The following is a 15961-nucleotide window of genomic DNA, read 5'->3' as shown; positions in this document are numbered from 1 at the left end:
GTACTGTTGTTCTTCATTGAACTTAATAATTTAGCGGCCACATCTCTGGTGTTGTTCGGTCGCGATGGTGGCGCTGGCCTGCTCTTACGTGCAAGGTCCGCTCCCGTACCACCCATCATTGTGCAACGAATGCGGCGGAGGGGTTGTGGGGTGCAGCGGTGTGGGGATGGCGCCGCGGGCGCGCCTCGTGGTGAAGTTTGATTCGGATTGAGCGCGGCTGGAATTACGTGTGAGGGCCTACAAAGCAGCGACTAAGCTTCTGTGAAAGGTACGGAAGAAGCTACTGTCAGTCTGTAGACATCTGTACTTTTCTGTACTGATCGAACAGCTGTGATTTGTTGCGGGGACGCGGTTGCGGAGTTCCGAGATACGTAGTCATGCTGAGATTGGGACGGATGTTGCTATTATGTATAAAGGATATAATTTAGATGACCCTGTTGGCAATGTAAGCTGATAGGCGAAATCTACAAGAATCGTCACTCAGTGTTTTTGATGAACTGTGCTTCGCCCTGTTCATCATGTGTTGCCTTATTCTCACAATTTGTATTGTGGTAATCACAGCACAATTGATTTTTATACATGCTGCACACAAACTGACCAGGTACCATTTTGCCATCCAAAGGTAAAACCTCATATGTTGATTTTTGGTTGGTTGGCATCTATGTCATCTGATTCATCTACCCATGCTAAATTCAGTTAGTTAGTCAATCAGTGGAAAGTTTCACAAACTCCAGGCCCTTGTTTTAGCAAAGCAGTTGTGAAAACTTGATCAATTGGTTGAAGTATCTGAATTCAGCAGGAGTAGACAAGTCATGTGACAAAAAATGCAAAATGGCCAGAAGTGAACACATAGAGTTTTACCTTTGGACAGCAGCATTGAGGTGATGCCATGCACTATGCACAACAGAGGGAGTGTGGTAAAAATACCACCAACCACCCCTGGGTAGTGCCAATAGCAAATGACATCAACAACCTAGTATGGCCAACTGGTCCCTGGGATTTAACCTAAATTTTACTGTACATAACCTGTTTGTGTGAGAGAGTGCATTGGGTGAGGGGGGGGGGGGGGAGGCTCTGCCTCATGCTCAGCTGATTTCCCTACCAATCAATGGTCAGTACCATCATTTAGTGATTCCATGTAGGAACTGCAAAGGCACAGGCATTCATGGTCATAGGATGTAACACCAGTCTTAAAAAACATGTGACTGAACACCCATGCAACATCTCTGCTACATTTGTTTGTACTTGTGTGCCCTGAATGTAGGCCAGCCCAAGCTGTGCTGAGGTTTTGATTGTTTTTTTAGACATATGTAATGATCTATTTTTTGCAGCAAATGATTCATATGATGTCAAAATTTCTTAAAATGCTGGTTATATGCAATGAAATAGGTGATGTTCACATTAAGCTTCTACCGCTCTGATTTACAGTAAAAAGGGATTAATTTGTTTACTGCTGTTCCTACAGTGATAAGTCATTCCAGGCAAACAGTTTTAAATGAAGTCACATCTAATTCATGTACACCAAGGGATTCCAGAAATTAAACATAAGCATGTGCAGGGGTGCCTGTTGCACAGTGGCTGCATTACCCAGCTTAGAATCCAAATGTACATCACAGGCACCACATCCAGTTTGATGTGGCACCTGTGTTTTCTGCCACAATGCCATATAGCTTTTTAGTGACAAAATTTTGCCGGTGGATGGGGATTTCAGGATTGGATGTTGGGGCTCAGGGTTTGCACAACATAATTTGCTTGGTATAAATCCTGATCACATATGCTTAATGATCTAAATGTGCTCAGACCACATTTTAAAGGAAGTGCCGGAGTGTAGCAAAGATTCTATACTTGGCTCCCCCAAACCACTTGTAGTGGCAGGCAATAGCAAGCATTGTGTGATTTTGCTTCCATGTCATGGTGGAATTTTATGCCAATAGCCTGCTTCAGATGAAGTTACATGAAGCTAGCTGGAACTCTGATGTTGCACCTGAAATATGTAGGGTGTAAGAAGCATTATGTACACATGCATGACTCCTACATGTGTTGTGCTGTAACTCCTACATATGCTACACTCCTACTTTGTGGGCTACTGGTGTTGGCACAGGCCATAGAGTGTTGCTATATCATGGTGCTGAAAGGCTCAGAATGTGATGATTCATGTTTATCACAGGGTTTAGTAAGGAAACTGTGCCTGGAGCAGGGAGTTAAAAGGTCTGAAAGTACACACAATGGAATGTGGTTTTGAGTTCATTGAGGGACTTGTGAAGTCAGGTGTGAAGAGGGGCTGAGCACCTCAGTTTTGGAGATTTAGCATTGACTTTATGGGTGCTAACTGGCAAAAAGTTAAAAATTGTTATTGCTCTGCACAAATTTGGAGAACTTTCATTGGCCCTGATGTTGTGCTTACATTCTATTGGTCATGGTTCACAGCTATGCTCATCCATGCATCCAAATGACACCCTGTTTTTACACAATTGGTCTACAAATGTTGTGCACTGAATGCTGTAATGGTCTTGATGCCATGATGGCATGGCCTGCTGTGCACACTGGCCACCCCTGAGTGAATGTGGCTTCCGCAAATGGTATGATTTTCATCTGTGAAATACCAGAGTCATGGGACATAAACAATTAGCTGTCATTCTGCTGACCACAATGATAAGTGTTCACAAGTGGCAGGAGATGTTTAACCCACTCAGGGATACATTTTTCCCAGCAAAAATGGAAACCATTGTTTTATGAGGGTGAAAAATCACCATTGGTTTGAGATATATGCTATTTTAGGTCATGGCTTATATCACCTTTTGGGTTGCAGAAACAAACTAGTGAAAAATGTAAGGTACAAAACAAAACATCCAATGAAAAAGTTAAGTTGCACTGAGAGAAAATTGTGTGGCTTATCAGATTTTTAAGTTAATACGCATTTAGTATCAGTGATGTGGGGCAACAACAGGCTTACTCCTTCATATATTATCTTGAACTTTCCCAGCTTGCATTTTTGCATGCATGTGAGGCATCAATGTTATTTTATCTGGTACCAAAAATTGATGGATCACATCTTCCCTTGGTATAGATGATGCTTGACCTGCCGATGGACATAATTTTTTCTGTTATGGGGTGCGACGCTGTAATTATAATGCTCCAAATGCGCTGTCTTGTAATCCTGGTGTGGGTGGGTAACTTAGCAATGCAGCAATGACAGATATCACGATGTGCTCGTCTGGCCTCTCCAGTGCCATGGAATGAAGTATTTGTCCACAACCCAATGGTGGGCTGAAGTCAGTTTACGAGGGAGAAATCTATCGAAAGTCTGTTGAGAGACCCTCCCGTGCTTAGGTCCTCTGTCGGTAGCCAGTTGACAGCCAGCTTGCAACTTATGTGTCGAATGTGTTATGTGGCGGAGTGATATTTCATGCCTGGTGTTCGGCAGGGGGGATCGTTTTCAGCTGGTTCGCACGCTGGCTCGTGTCCTGTCAGCCTGTGGCGCGGTGCGTCCCAGGCTTGCGCAGCGTCTGTCATTCGGAGCGGACATTGACGCGGCTCCATCAGTTGCGCGCGCGCGTTCTACTGAGCGGTCGCTGTTGCGCCCGGTCGGATCGAACTCAGTCGCCGGTCGCCGCCGTCGATGGCATAGGCCGTTTCCATAGTTCGCAGCGCCGGTCGCAGCCGTCGCCGGTTTTAGCTGTTCTCGTCGTTCGCAGGATGCCAAGACGCACGAAGCTGTCGCGGCCACGCCCGTCGCCTCGCCGGACCGTGAGCCCCGAGCTGCCATGGCTGGAGCCGCCCGGCCGCGTCGGCGGTCAGCCAGACGGCGGCTCGGCCGCAGAAGGCGGCGGCGAGGCGGCGCCGTGCCCGCCGCGCACGCGCGCGCCGCCGGCCGAGCGCGAGGGCGAGACGGACGGCGCCCGGCCGGCGCTCGCCTCGTCCCCCTCCTGGGACGACCCGGCGCTGCTGTCGGGCGTCAGCGTTGGCGCAGGCGACGACCGGCCGCTGGTCGCCGGCGACCTGGCCTGGGCCAAGTACGGCGCCGGGTTCTTTCCGGTGCTTGTGACGCGCGTCGCTCGCAAGAGGGTGTCATACAAATTCATATACGATCTGGTGACGCAGAAAGACGCGCGCGTGTTCAGGGCGCAGAGCAAGCAGCTCAGGGCCTTCACGTACCAAGAGAAGCAGCGTCAGCTGAGCGCCCCTGCAAAACCGTACATTCGCGAGCAGGTGCGGGTTACCGTCGAGGCGGCTGAGGCGTTCCTGGTGAGCTCCGAGGCGGACCAGCCGGAGGAGTTTTTCAAGTTCAAGTGCGATTATATTACGCGATTGCGCGCCAACTCGGTGTCGCCGATAAAGAAGGGCGGTCCGGCGCCGCCACCGGGGTCGCCGGTACCTCCCTGGCGTGTCGCCGGAGCGTTCCGGCATGATGACGAGGAGGAGGACGACGAGGACGAGGATCAGGAGGACGACGACGAGGAGGAGGAGGACGCCGAGGGCGTATGCAAAGCGCTGCCGTCGGGACCGCCGCTGAGCGACCGCCAGCGTGCCGAGCAGCAGGAGTACGTTGGCCGCCTGCTGGAGCAGATCCAGAGCCAGCCGTGCCGCGACCGTCTGGCCGCGGCGCATGCGGGCGCGGTGCCGTGCTGGCGGCGCGAGGCGTTCAGGCGCGGCGAGTGGCGCCGCCTGCTGCTCGCCAGCGGCTGCAGCGACCTGAGCTCGTGGCCGGAGTTGATGAAGGCGGCGCTGCTGGAGGTGGACAAGGTGGTGGAGGCGCTGCCGGCGGCGCCACCCAACGAGCGGCGCCGTTACGCCAGCGAGGTGATGCTTCCCGAGGCAGTCATGTTCGCCGCCGGCCGGCTGGCTGACGGGCCGCGCTCGGCGGAGGAGCTGGAGCATGAGCTGGCTCTGGGCCGCTTCCAGAACTGAGCAGCGGGGCCGCGCGACCGGGTCAGGAGCCGACGGACGGCCCTCTGCCGGATGGCCTCGGCCGCTCACACTGCGTGGATATGTGATGATGCAGCACTTGGGCACACGCGGAAGTAACGTACCATGTCCCCCTGGGTACGTATGGTCCAAACGTCGCACAAAATACTCCGAAAGACCAGCAGTTCTTGTAAATGTAATACCGGGACCAGTATTCACCGCGCGATGGAGACAACCACTGGAAGAATGGCGTTAGGACTAAGCCTTCAGTCCACGAAGCCCACAAATGTAAGCAAGACAATGTCAAGCATGATTTATTAAAAGCCGATGGCATGTAACCTCAGAACCGTCGCCGACACTGCCGTGTCCGAGTAACTTGGGAACTGTCGCCACACTGCTGCGTGCGAGCGCTCCGGAACTGTCGCCGACACTGCTGTGTCTGAACGATCCGGGAACTGTCGCCGACACATCGGTTGTCATTCACGGTTCGGACTTTCCGCCGATTCCACCGATCTCGTTTACCGACACCAGGAGCGTTATGGCGTTCCCCGCCGTTATTCATAACCCACCGCCACATCTGGTGGTGGGCTTTCCACCGATTCCGCCGATTTCGTGTACCGACACCAGGAGCGTTATGGCGTTCCCGTCGTTATTCATAACCCACCGCCACATATGGCGGTGGTTTGCGCGTTATTTCACTAGCGGATCACTGTTAGACATTAGATTACATTATCACGACCGTGTACCTGGCAACCTCTGCTAGTCACCTTCAGTTCAGGGCGCGCTGGGCGCGCCAAGCGCGATAATTAGGATCATGTGTCCAACGGCTTTCTTGGGGCGCATAAACATGAACATGTTTGGCTCTGTGTATTCACTCGTGAGATTTAACCAGCGAGATTGTGGTGTGCCTTGCGTGCCGCTGTGGTGCGGCCGGTGTCGCCACAAACGTCTTCCCCTACTTGGACATTCATTTGAGTTTGATTTGGTTCGGGGTTTTGACGGGTTCAAGATTTGCGCGTTGCGGTGCGTCCATCCCTTTGTTACGCTTACGCTGTTGATGACGCTTCGAGTGCTGCTATTGAAGCACGTGGTTTTTGCTGACTCGTCTGCTGATCAATACACTGTTGATGCACACCGCGTTTTTCAGAACTACGGTGGGATGAGAACGACGTGATAGCTGTTTGAGGCTGGTACCATCCACGATGCCTCCTGGTGATGCGTAGTCTGGGTGGCTGGTTCATGCCGATCTCCACAGCCGCGTGTGTTTTGGCAGCAAGTTCGCTAGTGTCCAGCTAGTGCTAGTATCCTTTGTGAGCTGGTGAGAGCCGGTGACGATGCTGCTGCCGCGCCCTCCTCTGGACGATTCTGCAGTCCGCTCGCATCGGTCCCGGCTCACACCATCTCCGCCGGCTCCTGCCGCTGGTTGTGTTCGGTCCGCCGTCCGCCACTGCCTCGCCGCCAGCGCGCTGGCCTTCTCCGTGTCTGGTCTCCACCGGCAGCGCCCGATGGCCATGGCAAATATTCGCCGGATGTGGTCCGGGCATGACCGCTGCCTGTCCTGGGCCGCGATTTCGCACGTTTTATGGGTGCGGTGTGGAGCGGTGAATCGTCAGGGATGTCTGGTGGGGAGTGTGCTGGAGCAGGCTTATACGTGATAAATTACTGTTACGGTTTAGGGCGGGGTCATCGGCTGATGGGTCGGCGCGGGGACAGGTCATATTTCGGGTCTGTTCGTTCCATGACAATGATATTTCAAGTGCGTGGGAGACTGAGAGATTTGAGCGACACTACCCGTGTCTGCAATTTTGGCTATCGCTGCGAAAGCTCAGCTTGCTATGCTGCCACGGAGTTGACGTAAGGTCGCCGTATTACAAGAGACTTCCAATTACTTGTCAATTTCAATCTCAGCGAAATGCTGTCATTGTTCGGCAGTGTGTGGAGAGGTCTGAAGCACCAGGGATTTTCGAACACAACATGTTAAGTTCGCTGGCTGGCACGGGCGCAGGAAGCACATGGGGAGCGCCAGGTGTGGCTCCAGCTATCGCCTGTGGAAGGGACGCGTGCCGGTCTTGGTGCAGTGGTGCGGGGCGGGTGCCCGGTTGTTCGGCATTTCCCACGGGGAGCGACAAATTTCATCACACCCCCATAATCATAATCCTCATCTATAAACATTTTAAGGGGACGATACGCTTGCTGCAAGGTGTTATACCTTGTACCTTGTACATGCTATCTTCAACCGACAGGAATGCTCACAAAGTAAACCACAAACCCAAAGTGTTTGCTTTCGGTACCTTCAAGCTTTGATCGTACAAAAATGGAATCGAGCTTCAGCGTCTGCAGGAAACGGCATTTTTATGAAAAAGTTTTATCGCTGGGTGTTATTCTTATTAATTGTGTGTATACTACAATAACGCAATAGCCCAAGATGCAACCACGCAATTTCTGCTGGCATATAGATAACAGCTGGTAAATGTTTTGCCCTGGATACGGCAAAACTTGCAAAGCCTTGTTCATCCCTCTAGCCAGCCCTACCGACGCCCAAGGCCGAGTCAGCACGCGACGGGCGCTCAGCTTCCCCGCCGTTTCAGATGGTGTTCCGGCGCCCACGGTTACGGCTTCAGCCGAACGTGGTGGCGCGGCCAGCGCCACGCGAGCCAGACGCGACACCGGCCGCTGCCGCCGCGCCCGCCGCCGCGCCGCCCGCAAAGCCGCGTCCCCAGCTGCCGGCCCGCTTCAAACGTCTGGCGCCACGCCTTGACGTGGGCCGCGGGACTGCTGAGGCGGCCCGTGAAGAGGGCAGCACCAAAGAGCCGGCAGGTGGCAGCACTGGAGAAAACGTACGGCCCGCGACCGGTCCTATCTCGTAAGTGATCGGCAGGTGCACTCGGTCGAAATGAGTGGCCGCCGCAGCTTGTTTGTAGTGTATTGAAGGGAGACAAGACACGCTATCGTCTCAAAAATGACGGCAAATTGATCCTGGCGGCCGTCAGGCACTTTGACTCACAGGAATATGTCCGGACTTACTTAACACCTGCGATTCTTTGAGCTCTTGGCGTGTATTGAAGTCGTGGGTTTCTTTAATAAGGGCGTGAAGGTTTATCTGAGCGAACTATATTCAAATCGACGACAGATCTGTCGTCTTGTCGGAACCATCATATATCTCCCAATGTTCAGTTCGTCAGACCACGATGCACATCAGCAAGCAGCAAGAAGTCCCGTCACCACCACCGCTGTCTACTAACCCAGTCCTTCGCCCTCTAACCACTCGCTACGTCTGCACAGTTTGTCCCTGCCTTCCGACTTGTACAACGTGGCGCCCCGCCCACCCCGACCTAACGCGAGCCGTCTGGCACCGGCAGCGGGCCGCCGGCGGCGCCAGAGGCAGCGGCCACGCCGTCCGCGCCCCCGGCGGAGGCGGAGGTGGCCTGCCCGGCGCCGGCCAAGCGGCCGCGGCTGGACTCGGCGCGGCGGCCGGACGAGCCCGCCGTGCCGGAGGGAGAGGCCCCGGCGGCCGAGGCGCCGCCGCCGCCGCCGCAAACGCCGCCATCCGCCGCCGCAAGCGCCGGTGCCAGCTCCGGAGCGTTCCCCGCCGCCGGCCCGCCAGCCGCCGCCGCCGCCGTCACCGCTGCCGCCGCCGCCGCCGCCGCTCCCGCAGCCGCCCTCGCAGCCGGTGCCGTCGTCGCCGCCACCGCCACCGCCACCGCCACCGCCACCGCCGTCCCAGGCGGAGGCGGACAGCGCCGAGCTGGACCCCGGACGACCCGGTGCTGGCACTCACTGAGGTCGACCTGTGCCTGCGCAAGCGGTTCAACACGACACGGTGAGTGATGCGGGAAAGCGGGGGGGGGGGGGGGTGATCGGTGGCGGCACTGGAGCGGCCGGGCCTGACGTGTCACAGTGACGCCAACAGACTGGTGGGTAGTGATGGAATGCTTCGGTCTTCGCCCCCAATGTGTATGTGCAGTTTCGTTGGCAGGGTTGGGTAGTGGGGCAGGCCAGATCGGGCTGTTGGAGGTAACCATTCTGTAGGAAAAATGGAGTAGCGCACACTGGTGGCAGCAGAAACCTGCACGTCCTCTGGCCTGGCGCATTCTTCGCCCCCTTTACTGATCGGCTCACGGCGAGTTGACAACAAAATGGAACTAGCGTTGGCCACACCCAACGCAAGTCTGGTTATTGCCGGCTGTCCGAGAAAAGTAAATTTCGTCTCCGTCCGCGGAAAGTATCTTCGGGTTTAAAACAGGCATGGACGTCCAACAAGTTATTCTGTATAGCTGAAAATGTGAATAATGCGCTAGCCAACAAAGAAATAGGTGCGGTTCGTGGTAATCACCCCTAGTCATATGAGCAGCTTCCCTACTATTGCACGACTTGTCTTGCCGTCCCGCTGGAAAAACGCGTCTTGTCAGAGACGACACAGTCAGCTCGGTCGCCACGGATAATGCATAGTTCTTTAGTCATCCCCTTTGAAGCCGCTGCATTGAAGTGGAAACAGTGTTAGTGCCGTTCGCGCATGTACTCACAAAGGTTCACCGCCAAATGCCAGGAGGCCGAAGAACAACAGCCGCGAAATCCTAGAGCAGATCTCGGAGCGGGTCAGCGACAACTTGCCGATCCGTACGAAGATGATGATGAAGGACCTCATCTACTGGAACCCCGATACGGAGGCCATGTCCAACAGCAAGGAGAAGCCAGCCAGGAGGGGGCGCACTCGTCGGGACAGGTAGGCGCCCGGCGCGTCGGGGGCAGAAAATTGCAGGCTCACATGCGTGTTTTTTGTTCTGTCTTCTCGCGTGGGGATGCGACCGAGTAGCCATGCCACCAGTGTGGAATGAAGTCACGCAGTGGGATTGAAACGTGTGGTGTTTAGGGATAACCGTCGGGAAACTAGTTGTGTTCAGTGCCTCTGCTGGTGCCGCCGCGCCCGAGCCGGTGGCATCTGCTGTTCGTCGCTGGCTTGGGGTCAGCCAGCACCTCGCCGCCATGGAGGCGGGACGCCCGCTGACCCTCCCACCCGCCGCCACGCCGGCGGGACGCCCCCCCCCCCCCCCCCCGTGATCCTCGCACCCGCGGCCACGCTGGCGGGACCACTCTGACCCTTGCACCCGCCGCCATGTAGGCGGGACGCCCACTGACCCTCCCACCCGCTGCCACGCCGGCGGGGACGCCCCCCCCCCCCCCCCCATGATCCTCGCGCCCGCCGCCACGCTGGTGGGACCACTCTGACCCTCGCACCTGCCGCTATGTAGACGGGACGCCCACTGACCCTCCCACCCGCTGCCACGCCGGCGGGACGCCCCCCCCCCCCCCCCCCCCATGATCCTCGCGCCCGCCGCCACGCTGGTGGGACCACTCTGACCCTCGCACCTGCCGCTATGTAGACGGGACGCCCCCTGACCGTCGCACCCGCCGCCAGCGCGAGCAGTGTGACGTCGAGCCGGACGGACGCGACGGCCGAAGACTCGGCGTCACAGAGACCGGACGACCCGGAACCGGATCCGGAGTTGGAGCCGGAGCCGGATCCGGAGCCGACGCCGGCTGACGAGGAGGAGCCCGAGGATGCCATGCCCGTGCCGCAGCTCAAAGTCGGCCCCGACGGCAGCATCGTCGTGGACGAGCAGTCACTGGTGGGTCGCCTCTCTGCACGTTAATGGGGGGTCGTCCTGCTATGACGACCGATTCTGCTGGTCTGCTCAGGCTGGTCTTGCGCGATCTGACCAGCCTCACCAGTAATTAGCCGAGATGATGTGATGTGGTGCTAAGTGTGCTGGCTGCAATCTGGCCCAGCCGGGCTACGCGACCTGGTGAACTCGTCATCCTGATGTGTTTGCTTACGTTCGTCCTTTTGTTCTCTCTTGCCCCTCGATATGTGCGCTGTGCGCTCTGCTGAATTCATTGTGCTAGCAATGCGCATTTGACTAAGTATTCTACCTGGCGAGATTTGGCGGGCTCTCAACGAATCCTGCCGCTGGGGGTCCGTAACGTAGCCCGCTCCGTCGTACACGTCAGACGCGGGCTCTGGTCGCACTGCGCGGTGGTGTCGGCCGCTGTCTGCGGGGTGTGCTGCTTGCCTGTTGGAGGCTGCCCCGCAGTCTACACTGCCGGCTCGAGGACGTCTCGCAGGCAGCAGATGTCTCCGCGGCTCATGCGTCATCTAGCGGGCGCTGACGCCTCGTCACAGAGCGTATCATCTCCGAACGATCAGGCGGTCTGCTTCAGGGCATATCTCGGCGCCTATCACCGATCACTGATGATCACCGGTGATCACCGCTTATCACCGATGATCTTTCGACGGTCGGTCGCGAAGGGTGTTCTGGCGGCCCGTCACAGCGTTCTCTGGGCGGCGTCACGCAGCTCGCCGTGACGACTCGGCTCGCGTCACGCCTGCGACTCGTCGCGCCTCCCGGCCAGACGACCCGTCACACGAACCGCCCCGGCGCCGGGCCCGCGGCGCCCTCGCGCGGCCTCGCTCGCCACGCGTACCTGCCGCGCGACCAGCGCGGCGCGCCCGTGACGGGGCCGCCGCCACCCGCAGGTGGTCAAGACAAGCCAGCAGCGGCAGCGCGATCAGGAGCTGTCGTCGGAGCTGGTGCGGGACCTCACGGGCTCGCGCATCTCCTTCAACGGCTACCGGCAGCGGCGCCAGATCAACGAGTGGAGCATCAAAGGTACGCGCCGCCGGCGGTCGCCCCGGCCGGGCGGGCTCGGCGCCGGCCGGCGGTGGGGCTGGCCACCGACCTCGCCGTACCACGGCTGGCACTGCGGCAGGCTGGCGATGGGAGACGGGCTGATTTGGGGCAGATGAGGGGCGCGTCGACGCCGAAAACGTGCAGCACTAGGGCGTAGGGAGCGTGGGTGGTGGGATGTTGACGACGCACGGGTGCGGATGTTGTTACGGCGGGGGGGGGGGCATGAGCCGGGGCGCCTTTGAGGCCGGTCACAGGTTGTACAGATTCTGTATTTCCTTGTGATTGTGATTCTGTGAGCGGTGACTGCGTCACGCTGGTTGTGTTACACACAAGCTTACCGGCGCTGCCAACAACTCCGCAAAGCGCGGTTATAATTTAAAACAGACCGTTGTATTTATCAATGACAGGCGAGATGGATGGTGACACCCCACGAGCCTGTGCCCACTTGAATGTCTGACAAATTTGATTTAGGACGTGATCTTTTTCTGACGCTACGATCGTAGGCTTGGTCTTTTGCTTCAGTCAGCGGGACCCATGTGGTGATTAAGAATGGGAGGGAAAGGGAAGAGTTGCATGGCAAATTCACAAAAAAGGTTGTATAGGTGTCACAAGGGATGTATGGTTGTGAGTGGAACATCATCAAGTCACCACAAACCTCATGTTGGTCGAATGCTTAGCTTTTTCAGACCATGCCACGCCAGTCTGGTTTGTTATGTTCTTCTGGCTTTTCATGTGGTCAAAGTAGTGCACGCCATCAGTTAACACCAGGTTAACTTAATACAGTGATCGGGCACCGCTGTTTTCATACATTACTTAACTCAAACTGCCATCTCAAAACGTCATGGCGAACGGCGTTAGTTTGGCTGCAAAGTTAGCGGCATGCCGTTGGCGTGGCCGGTTGAATAAGACGCTCTGTACACCACCGGCCCGCACGGGCCACGCCGCACTCCTCCCGGACGTGAAGCAGGCCACTAGACGGCTACTGAAGTGGTCTGCCGTGATTTATGAGGCTGCAAACTTTGTTTCGCCGGCCGTCGGTGATTTTGCGCATGTTCGTCGTCAGTGTAACTGGATTGGGCGGGTAAGTTGCCAGATTGGCTGGCCCATCCAGCAGCCGAAGCGGAGTTTTAAAACACTGTGTGCGGCTGAGAGCGGTCCGTGAGGTCTGAGAGCCGACCCCGAGGCACGCGAGAGGACTGGGCTCACCGCTGGGCTGCCCCTGCATCGGTGGGTGCTCGTGATGCAGCTCACGTTGTGCGGCGAGTCACGGGAACCCCATTTCATGTCACACTGCGTGCCATTGCTGGGAACTTATGTTGAGTCGTGGTGAGGCACTGTCCCTGCTTTGTCTGTGGCGCTGGGTGGGGTTGGTTGTGTCGTTACCTTGGATGTGCTTTGATCTTGGGTAGCTCATGGAGGACACGTGAGACGGCGGTCGGTTGTAGCTGTGCAGTGCGAATGATGCAGCGTGCGCTCTTCCATACCTTTATTATCACCTGCCACCTCCGCCGCCCAGCCGGGGCCAGCACTGCGTTGATCTGGCTATGACGTCAGAGCACAACTTCGCTGTAGGTGTGACGTTCTGGTCAGCTTGCCGAAGATGACGGCACATCAATGGGGGAGGGGGGGGGGGGGGGGTTCGCGTTGTAGAGAGCTCGAAGTTCTCCAGTTAGCCTGTTTAAACTATTGTGACGTTACCGTGCGCTGCCCCTCACCGGCCGGGCCTGTGACGTCCTGCGACAGCTGTCCAGGCCGTGACGTCGCTGTGTGCTGGTTGCAGAGACGGCCCGGTTCTACAAGGCGCTGAGCACAGTCGGCACCGACTTCTCCATCATGCAGCAGCTCTTTCCCAAGCGGAGCCGCGTGGACCTCAAGAAGAAGTTCAAGAAGGAGGAGCGTAAGAATCCCCACTTGGTGGAGCGGGCGCTCACAGAGGACATGCAGTACGACCTCACCATCTTCGACAACGACGGTCAGTGTCGGGAGAGGGGAAGACCGTGTGGTCGTGACATGCCATTTCCCTGGAAAGCAAAGGTCACCGTGTCTCCTCACTGGGCCTGGCGCGGTTCAGGTGTGCCAGCCGCCAGATTTAAGATGCAAGGGAGATGCTGTTTCAGCAGTGAAATCGTACTTCATTTATAGGTAATATTTTGCATTGGAGCAAGCGGTGAATGTTTATAAAGGACATGTCTGTAATAGCTCTCTGCTCTATTTCCCCGCGAAAATAATTTGCGCGGACAGGTATCCACGCCACTGCGTTTGGGAAACCCCCAGGCTACAATAGCACGGCGTCAGTGGCCAGGGATATTGTGCGGTGACTGTGTGACGCGTCCTGTCCGTAAACACGGCCGGACGGCATCCCCACACGCCGCATCGGTGTCAGAGCACTGTCGACGCTGGCTGCAGCCAATAGGCCCCCCGCCGGTCGCGCACGGCGGCCAGGTGCGTTACGGTCGGCGGCCAGACATCCGGGCCCGGCTGATTGCCAATACCGGCGCCACTGGACGACCGCCCGGGCGGCGACCCGCCCCTCCCCCTCCCCCTCCCCCTCCCCCGACGCCTTCGCGTCGTCCGTTGACCGTCTCGAGGCGTGTTCTCGCGCGCGAGCGCGCCGGCCGAGTGTTTGCTTGCCCGCGGCGTCCGGGGTCGGACGCTGCGGAGGCTGAAGTGGGATCAGAGCCGGCTACGGCCTCTGTGGTCGCCGGAGGCGAGGACATACGCCCCCCGCCCCTCGCCCCCTCCCCCCATGGGGAGAACATCGGCTGCGGCCGACGGGCCATCTCTGTAACCTATGGCGGCAGTCTGCTGTAACGTTAACGTAGGGGACTAGGGGGTTAACATAGGGTTTAAGTGGACTGTAAGGTGCGCCGATTCAGGTGAAATGAGCGGAACGATGATGAAGGCACGCGCACAGGTCTTCTCGACTGGGAAGCATGTGGTGTTGGCTGTTTCGCATTCGTCTGAAAGTGCTGAAGATTTCTCTGACCGGTCATTAAAAAAAAACGATGGCACGTGGTCCAGGCCTTGTTTTGTGGATCGGAGGTCTTGCTCAGCATGCCTGGTAGCAAAAGCCATGAGTCCAACATTCCAGCAGCGTTCCAAGATTCGTCCGGAGGGGTGTGAAGGATGCAAAGCTAGGTTCATGACTATTAGACCTTCTGTCTCTCCGATGGGCCACCATACACAAATTTCGTCGGCTACTTATCCGTCGTCATTGACCCCCGAACGCTGCCATCTGACCTACCCAGCCCATTTACCCGGCCCCGAGGCGTCTGATTGAAGCTGGGTCGACCTTCGCCCGGCTCGATGCTGATTGGCCGATTGTGATCGAGGGGAGGAGCAGCAGGCAGGGATACCCTACCCGGGGAGTGCGATAGTGGCCGAATACTGCGACACTTCATGGCAATGGTGACATTCCAGTTGAACGGACAGTTTTTGGCGAGCGGTTTGTCCGGGTGCCGCCAGGACACTGCGCCTCTGCCTGGGCGTGCTCCTGCTGACGGTCACACTCGGACCGTCTCGGAGCGCGGGTTGACGCAAAGCTGACGCTTGTGCGGCGGGCGGGGTCGAGTGGGGCCTCCGTGCCGGCGCGGGTCGGCGGGTCTCCGTGCCGGCGCGCGGGTCGGTTAGGGCCTCCGTGCCAGCGCGGGGGTCGGCTGGGGTCTCCGTGTCCGCGGGGTCGGCTGGGGTCTCCGTGTCGGCGCGGGGGTCGGTTGGGGCCTCCGTGCCGGCGCGGGTCGGCTGGGGTCTCCGTGCCGGCGCGCGGGTCGGTTGGAGCCTCCGTGCCAGCGCGGGGGTCGGTTGGGGCCTCCGTGCCAGCGCGGGGGTCGGTTGGGGCCTCCGTGCCGGCGCGGGTCGGGGGGTCTCCGTGCCGGCGCGCGGGTCGGTTGGGGCCTCCGTGCCGGCGCGGGTCGGCTGGGGTCTCCGTGCCGGCTCGGGGGTCGGTTGGGGCCTCCGTGCCGGCGCGGGGTCGGCTGGGGTCTCCGTGCCAGCGCGCGGGTCGGCTGGAACCGCCGCGCCAGTGCGACCGACGCGGCGCCGTCAGCCGCGAACCGGGCTGTGGCGGTTCGCGTGTCGGCCGCAGCGGAAGCTTCGACTCCTGACCGCCTGCTGAGGCTGGCAGCTCCCGTCGTCAATGCTGAGAGAAACTGGCGTGGCAAAACTGTCCGGACAAACCGCCAGTGCAGAGAGAAAACGCTAAAATTATGGTATTGAAGCGTAAGTTGATGCGGCCGCTGCAAACCCACCCTACCGTGGCCTCCTCCTGCGCCCGCGAGTGATGTCGGGCGTGGCCTCGTGTCGGTTGGAGACAGTGACGGTTGAACGCGTCGGCTGGGAGAAATCGCCGAGTCTGGCGGCAGCCGACC

The 15961-nt window shown here is 58.0% G+C and overlaps 1 protein-coding gene and 1 long non-coding RNA gene across 2 annotated transcripts; both read left to right on the top strand.

Moving 5' to 3' along the window:
• Positions 1–132: 132 nt before the first annotated feature.
• Positions 133–8300, top strand: LOC119091812 (uncharacterized). Its single transcript, XR_005093440.1, has 3 exons — positions 133–268; positions 7494–7768; positions 8265–8300. It is a non-coding gene; the product is annotated as an uncharacterized LOC119091812 (long non-coding RNA).
• A 361-nt stretch (positions 8301–8661) lies between these two features.
• On the top strand, positions 8662–15094 carry LOC119092421 (transcription factor TFIIIB component B'' homolog). The gene is made up of 6 exons (XM_037215383.1): positions 8662–8725; positions 9452–9628; positions 10322–10532; positions 11441–11573; positions 13375–13566; positions 15060–15094. Exons 2-6 carry the CDS (start codon positions 9531–9533, stop codon positions 15092–15094), a joined length of 669 nt encoding a protein of 222 aa, XP_037071278.1. The 5' UTR covers positions 8662–8725; positions 9452–9530.
• The last annotated feature ends 867 nt before the right edge of the window (positions 15095–15961 follow it).

Source organism: Pollicipes pollicipes, unplaced genomic scaffold (assembly GCF_011947565.3).
Source record: "Pollicipes pollicipes isolate AB1234 unplaced genomic scaffold, Ppol_2.1 Scaffold_3447;HRSCAF=4054_pilon_pilon_pilon, whole genome shotgun sequence".
Taxonomy (NCBI): Eukaryota; Metazoa; Arthropoda; class Thecostraca; order Pollicipedomorpha; family Pollicipedidae; genus Pollicipes; species Pollicipes pollicipes.
The sequence above is the reverse complement of the archived record's forward strand: the minus strand, read 5'-3'. Positions and strand labels throughout refer to the sequence as shown.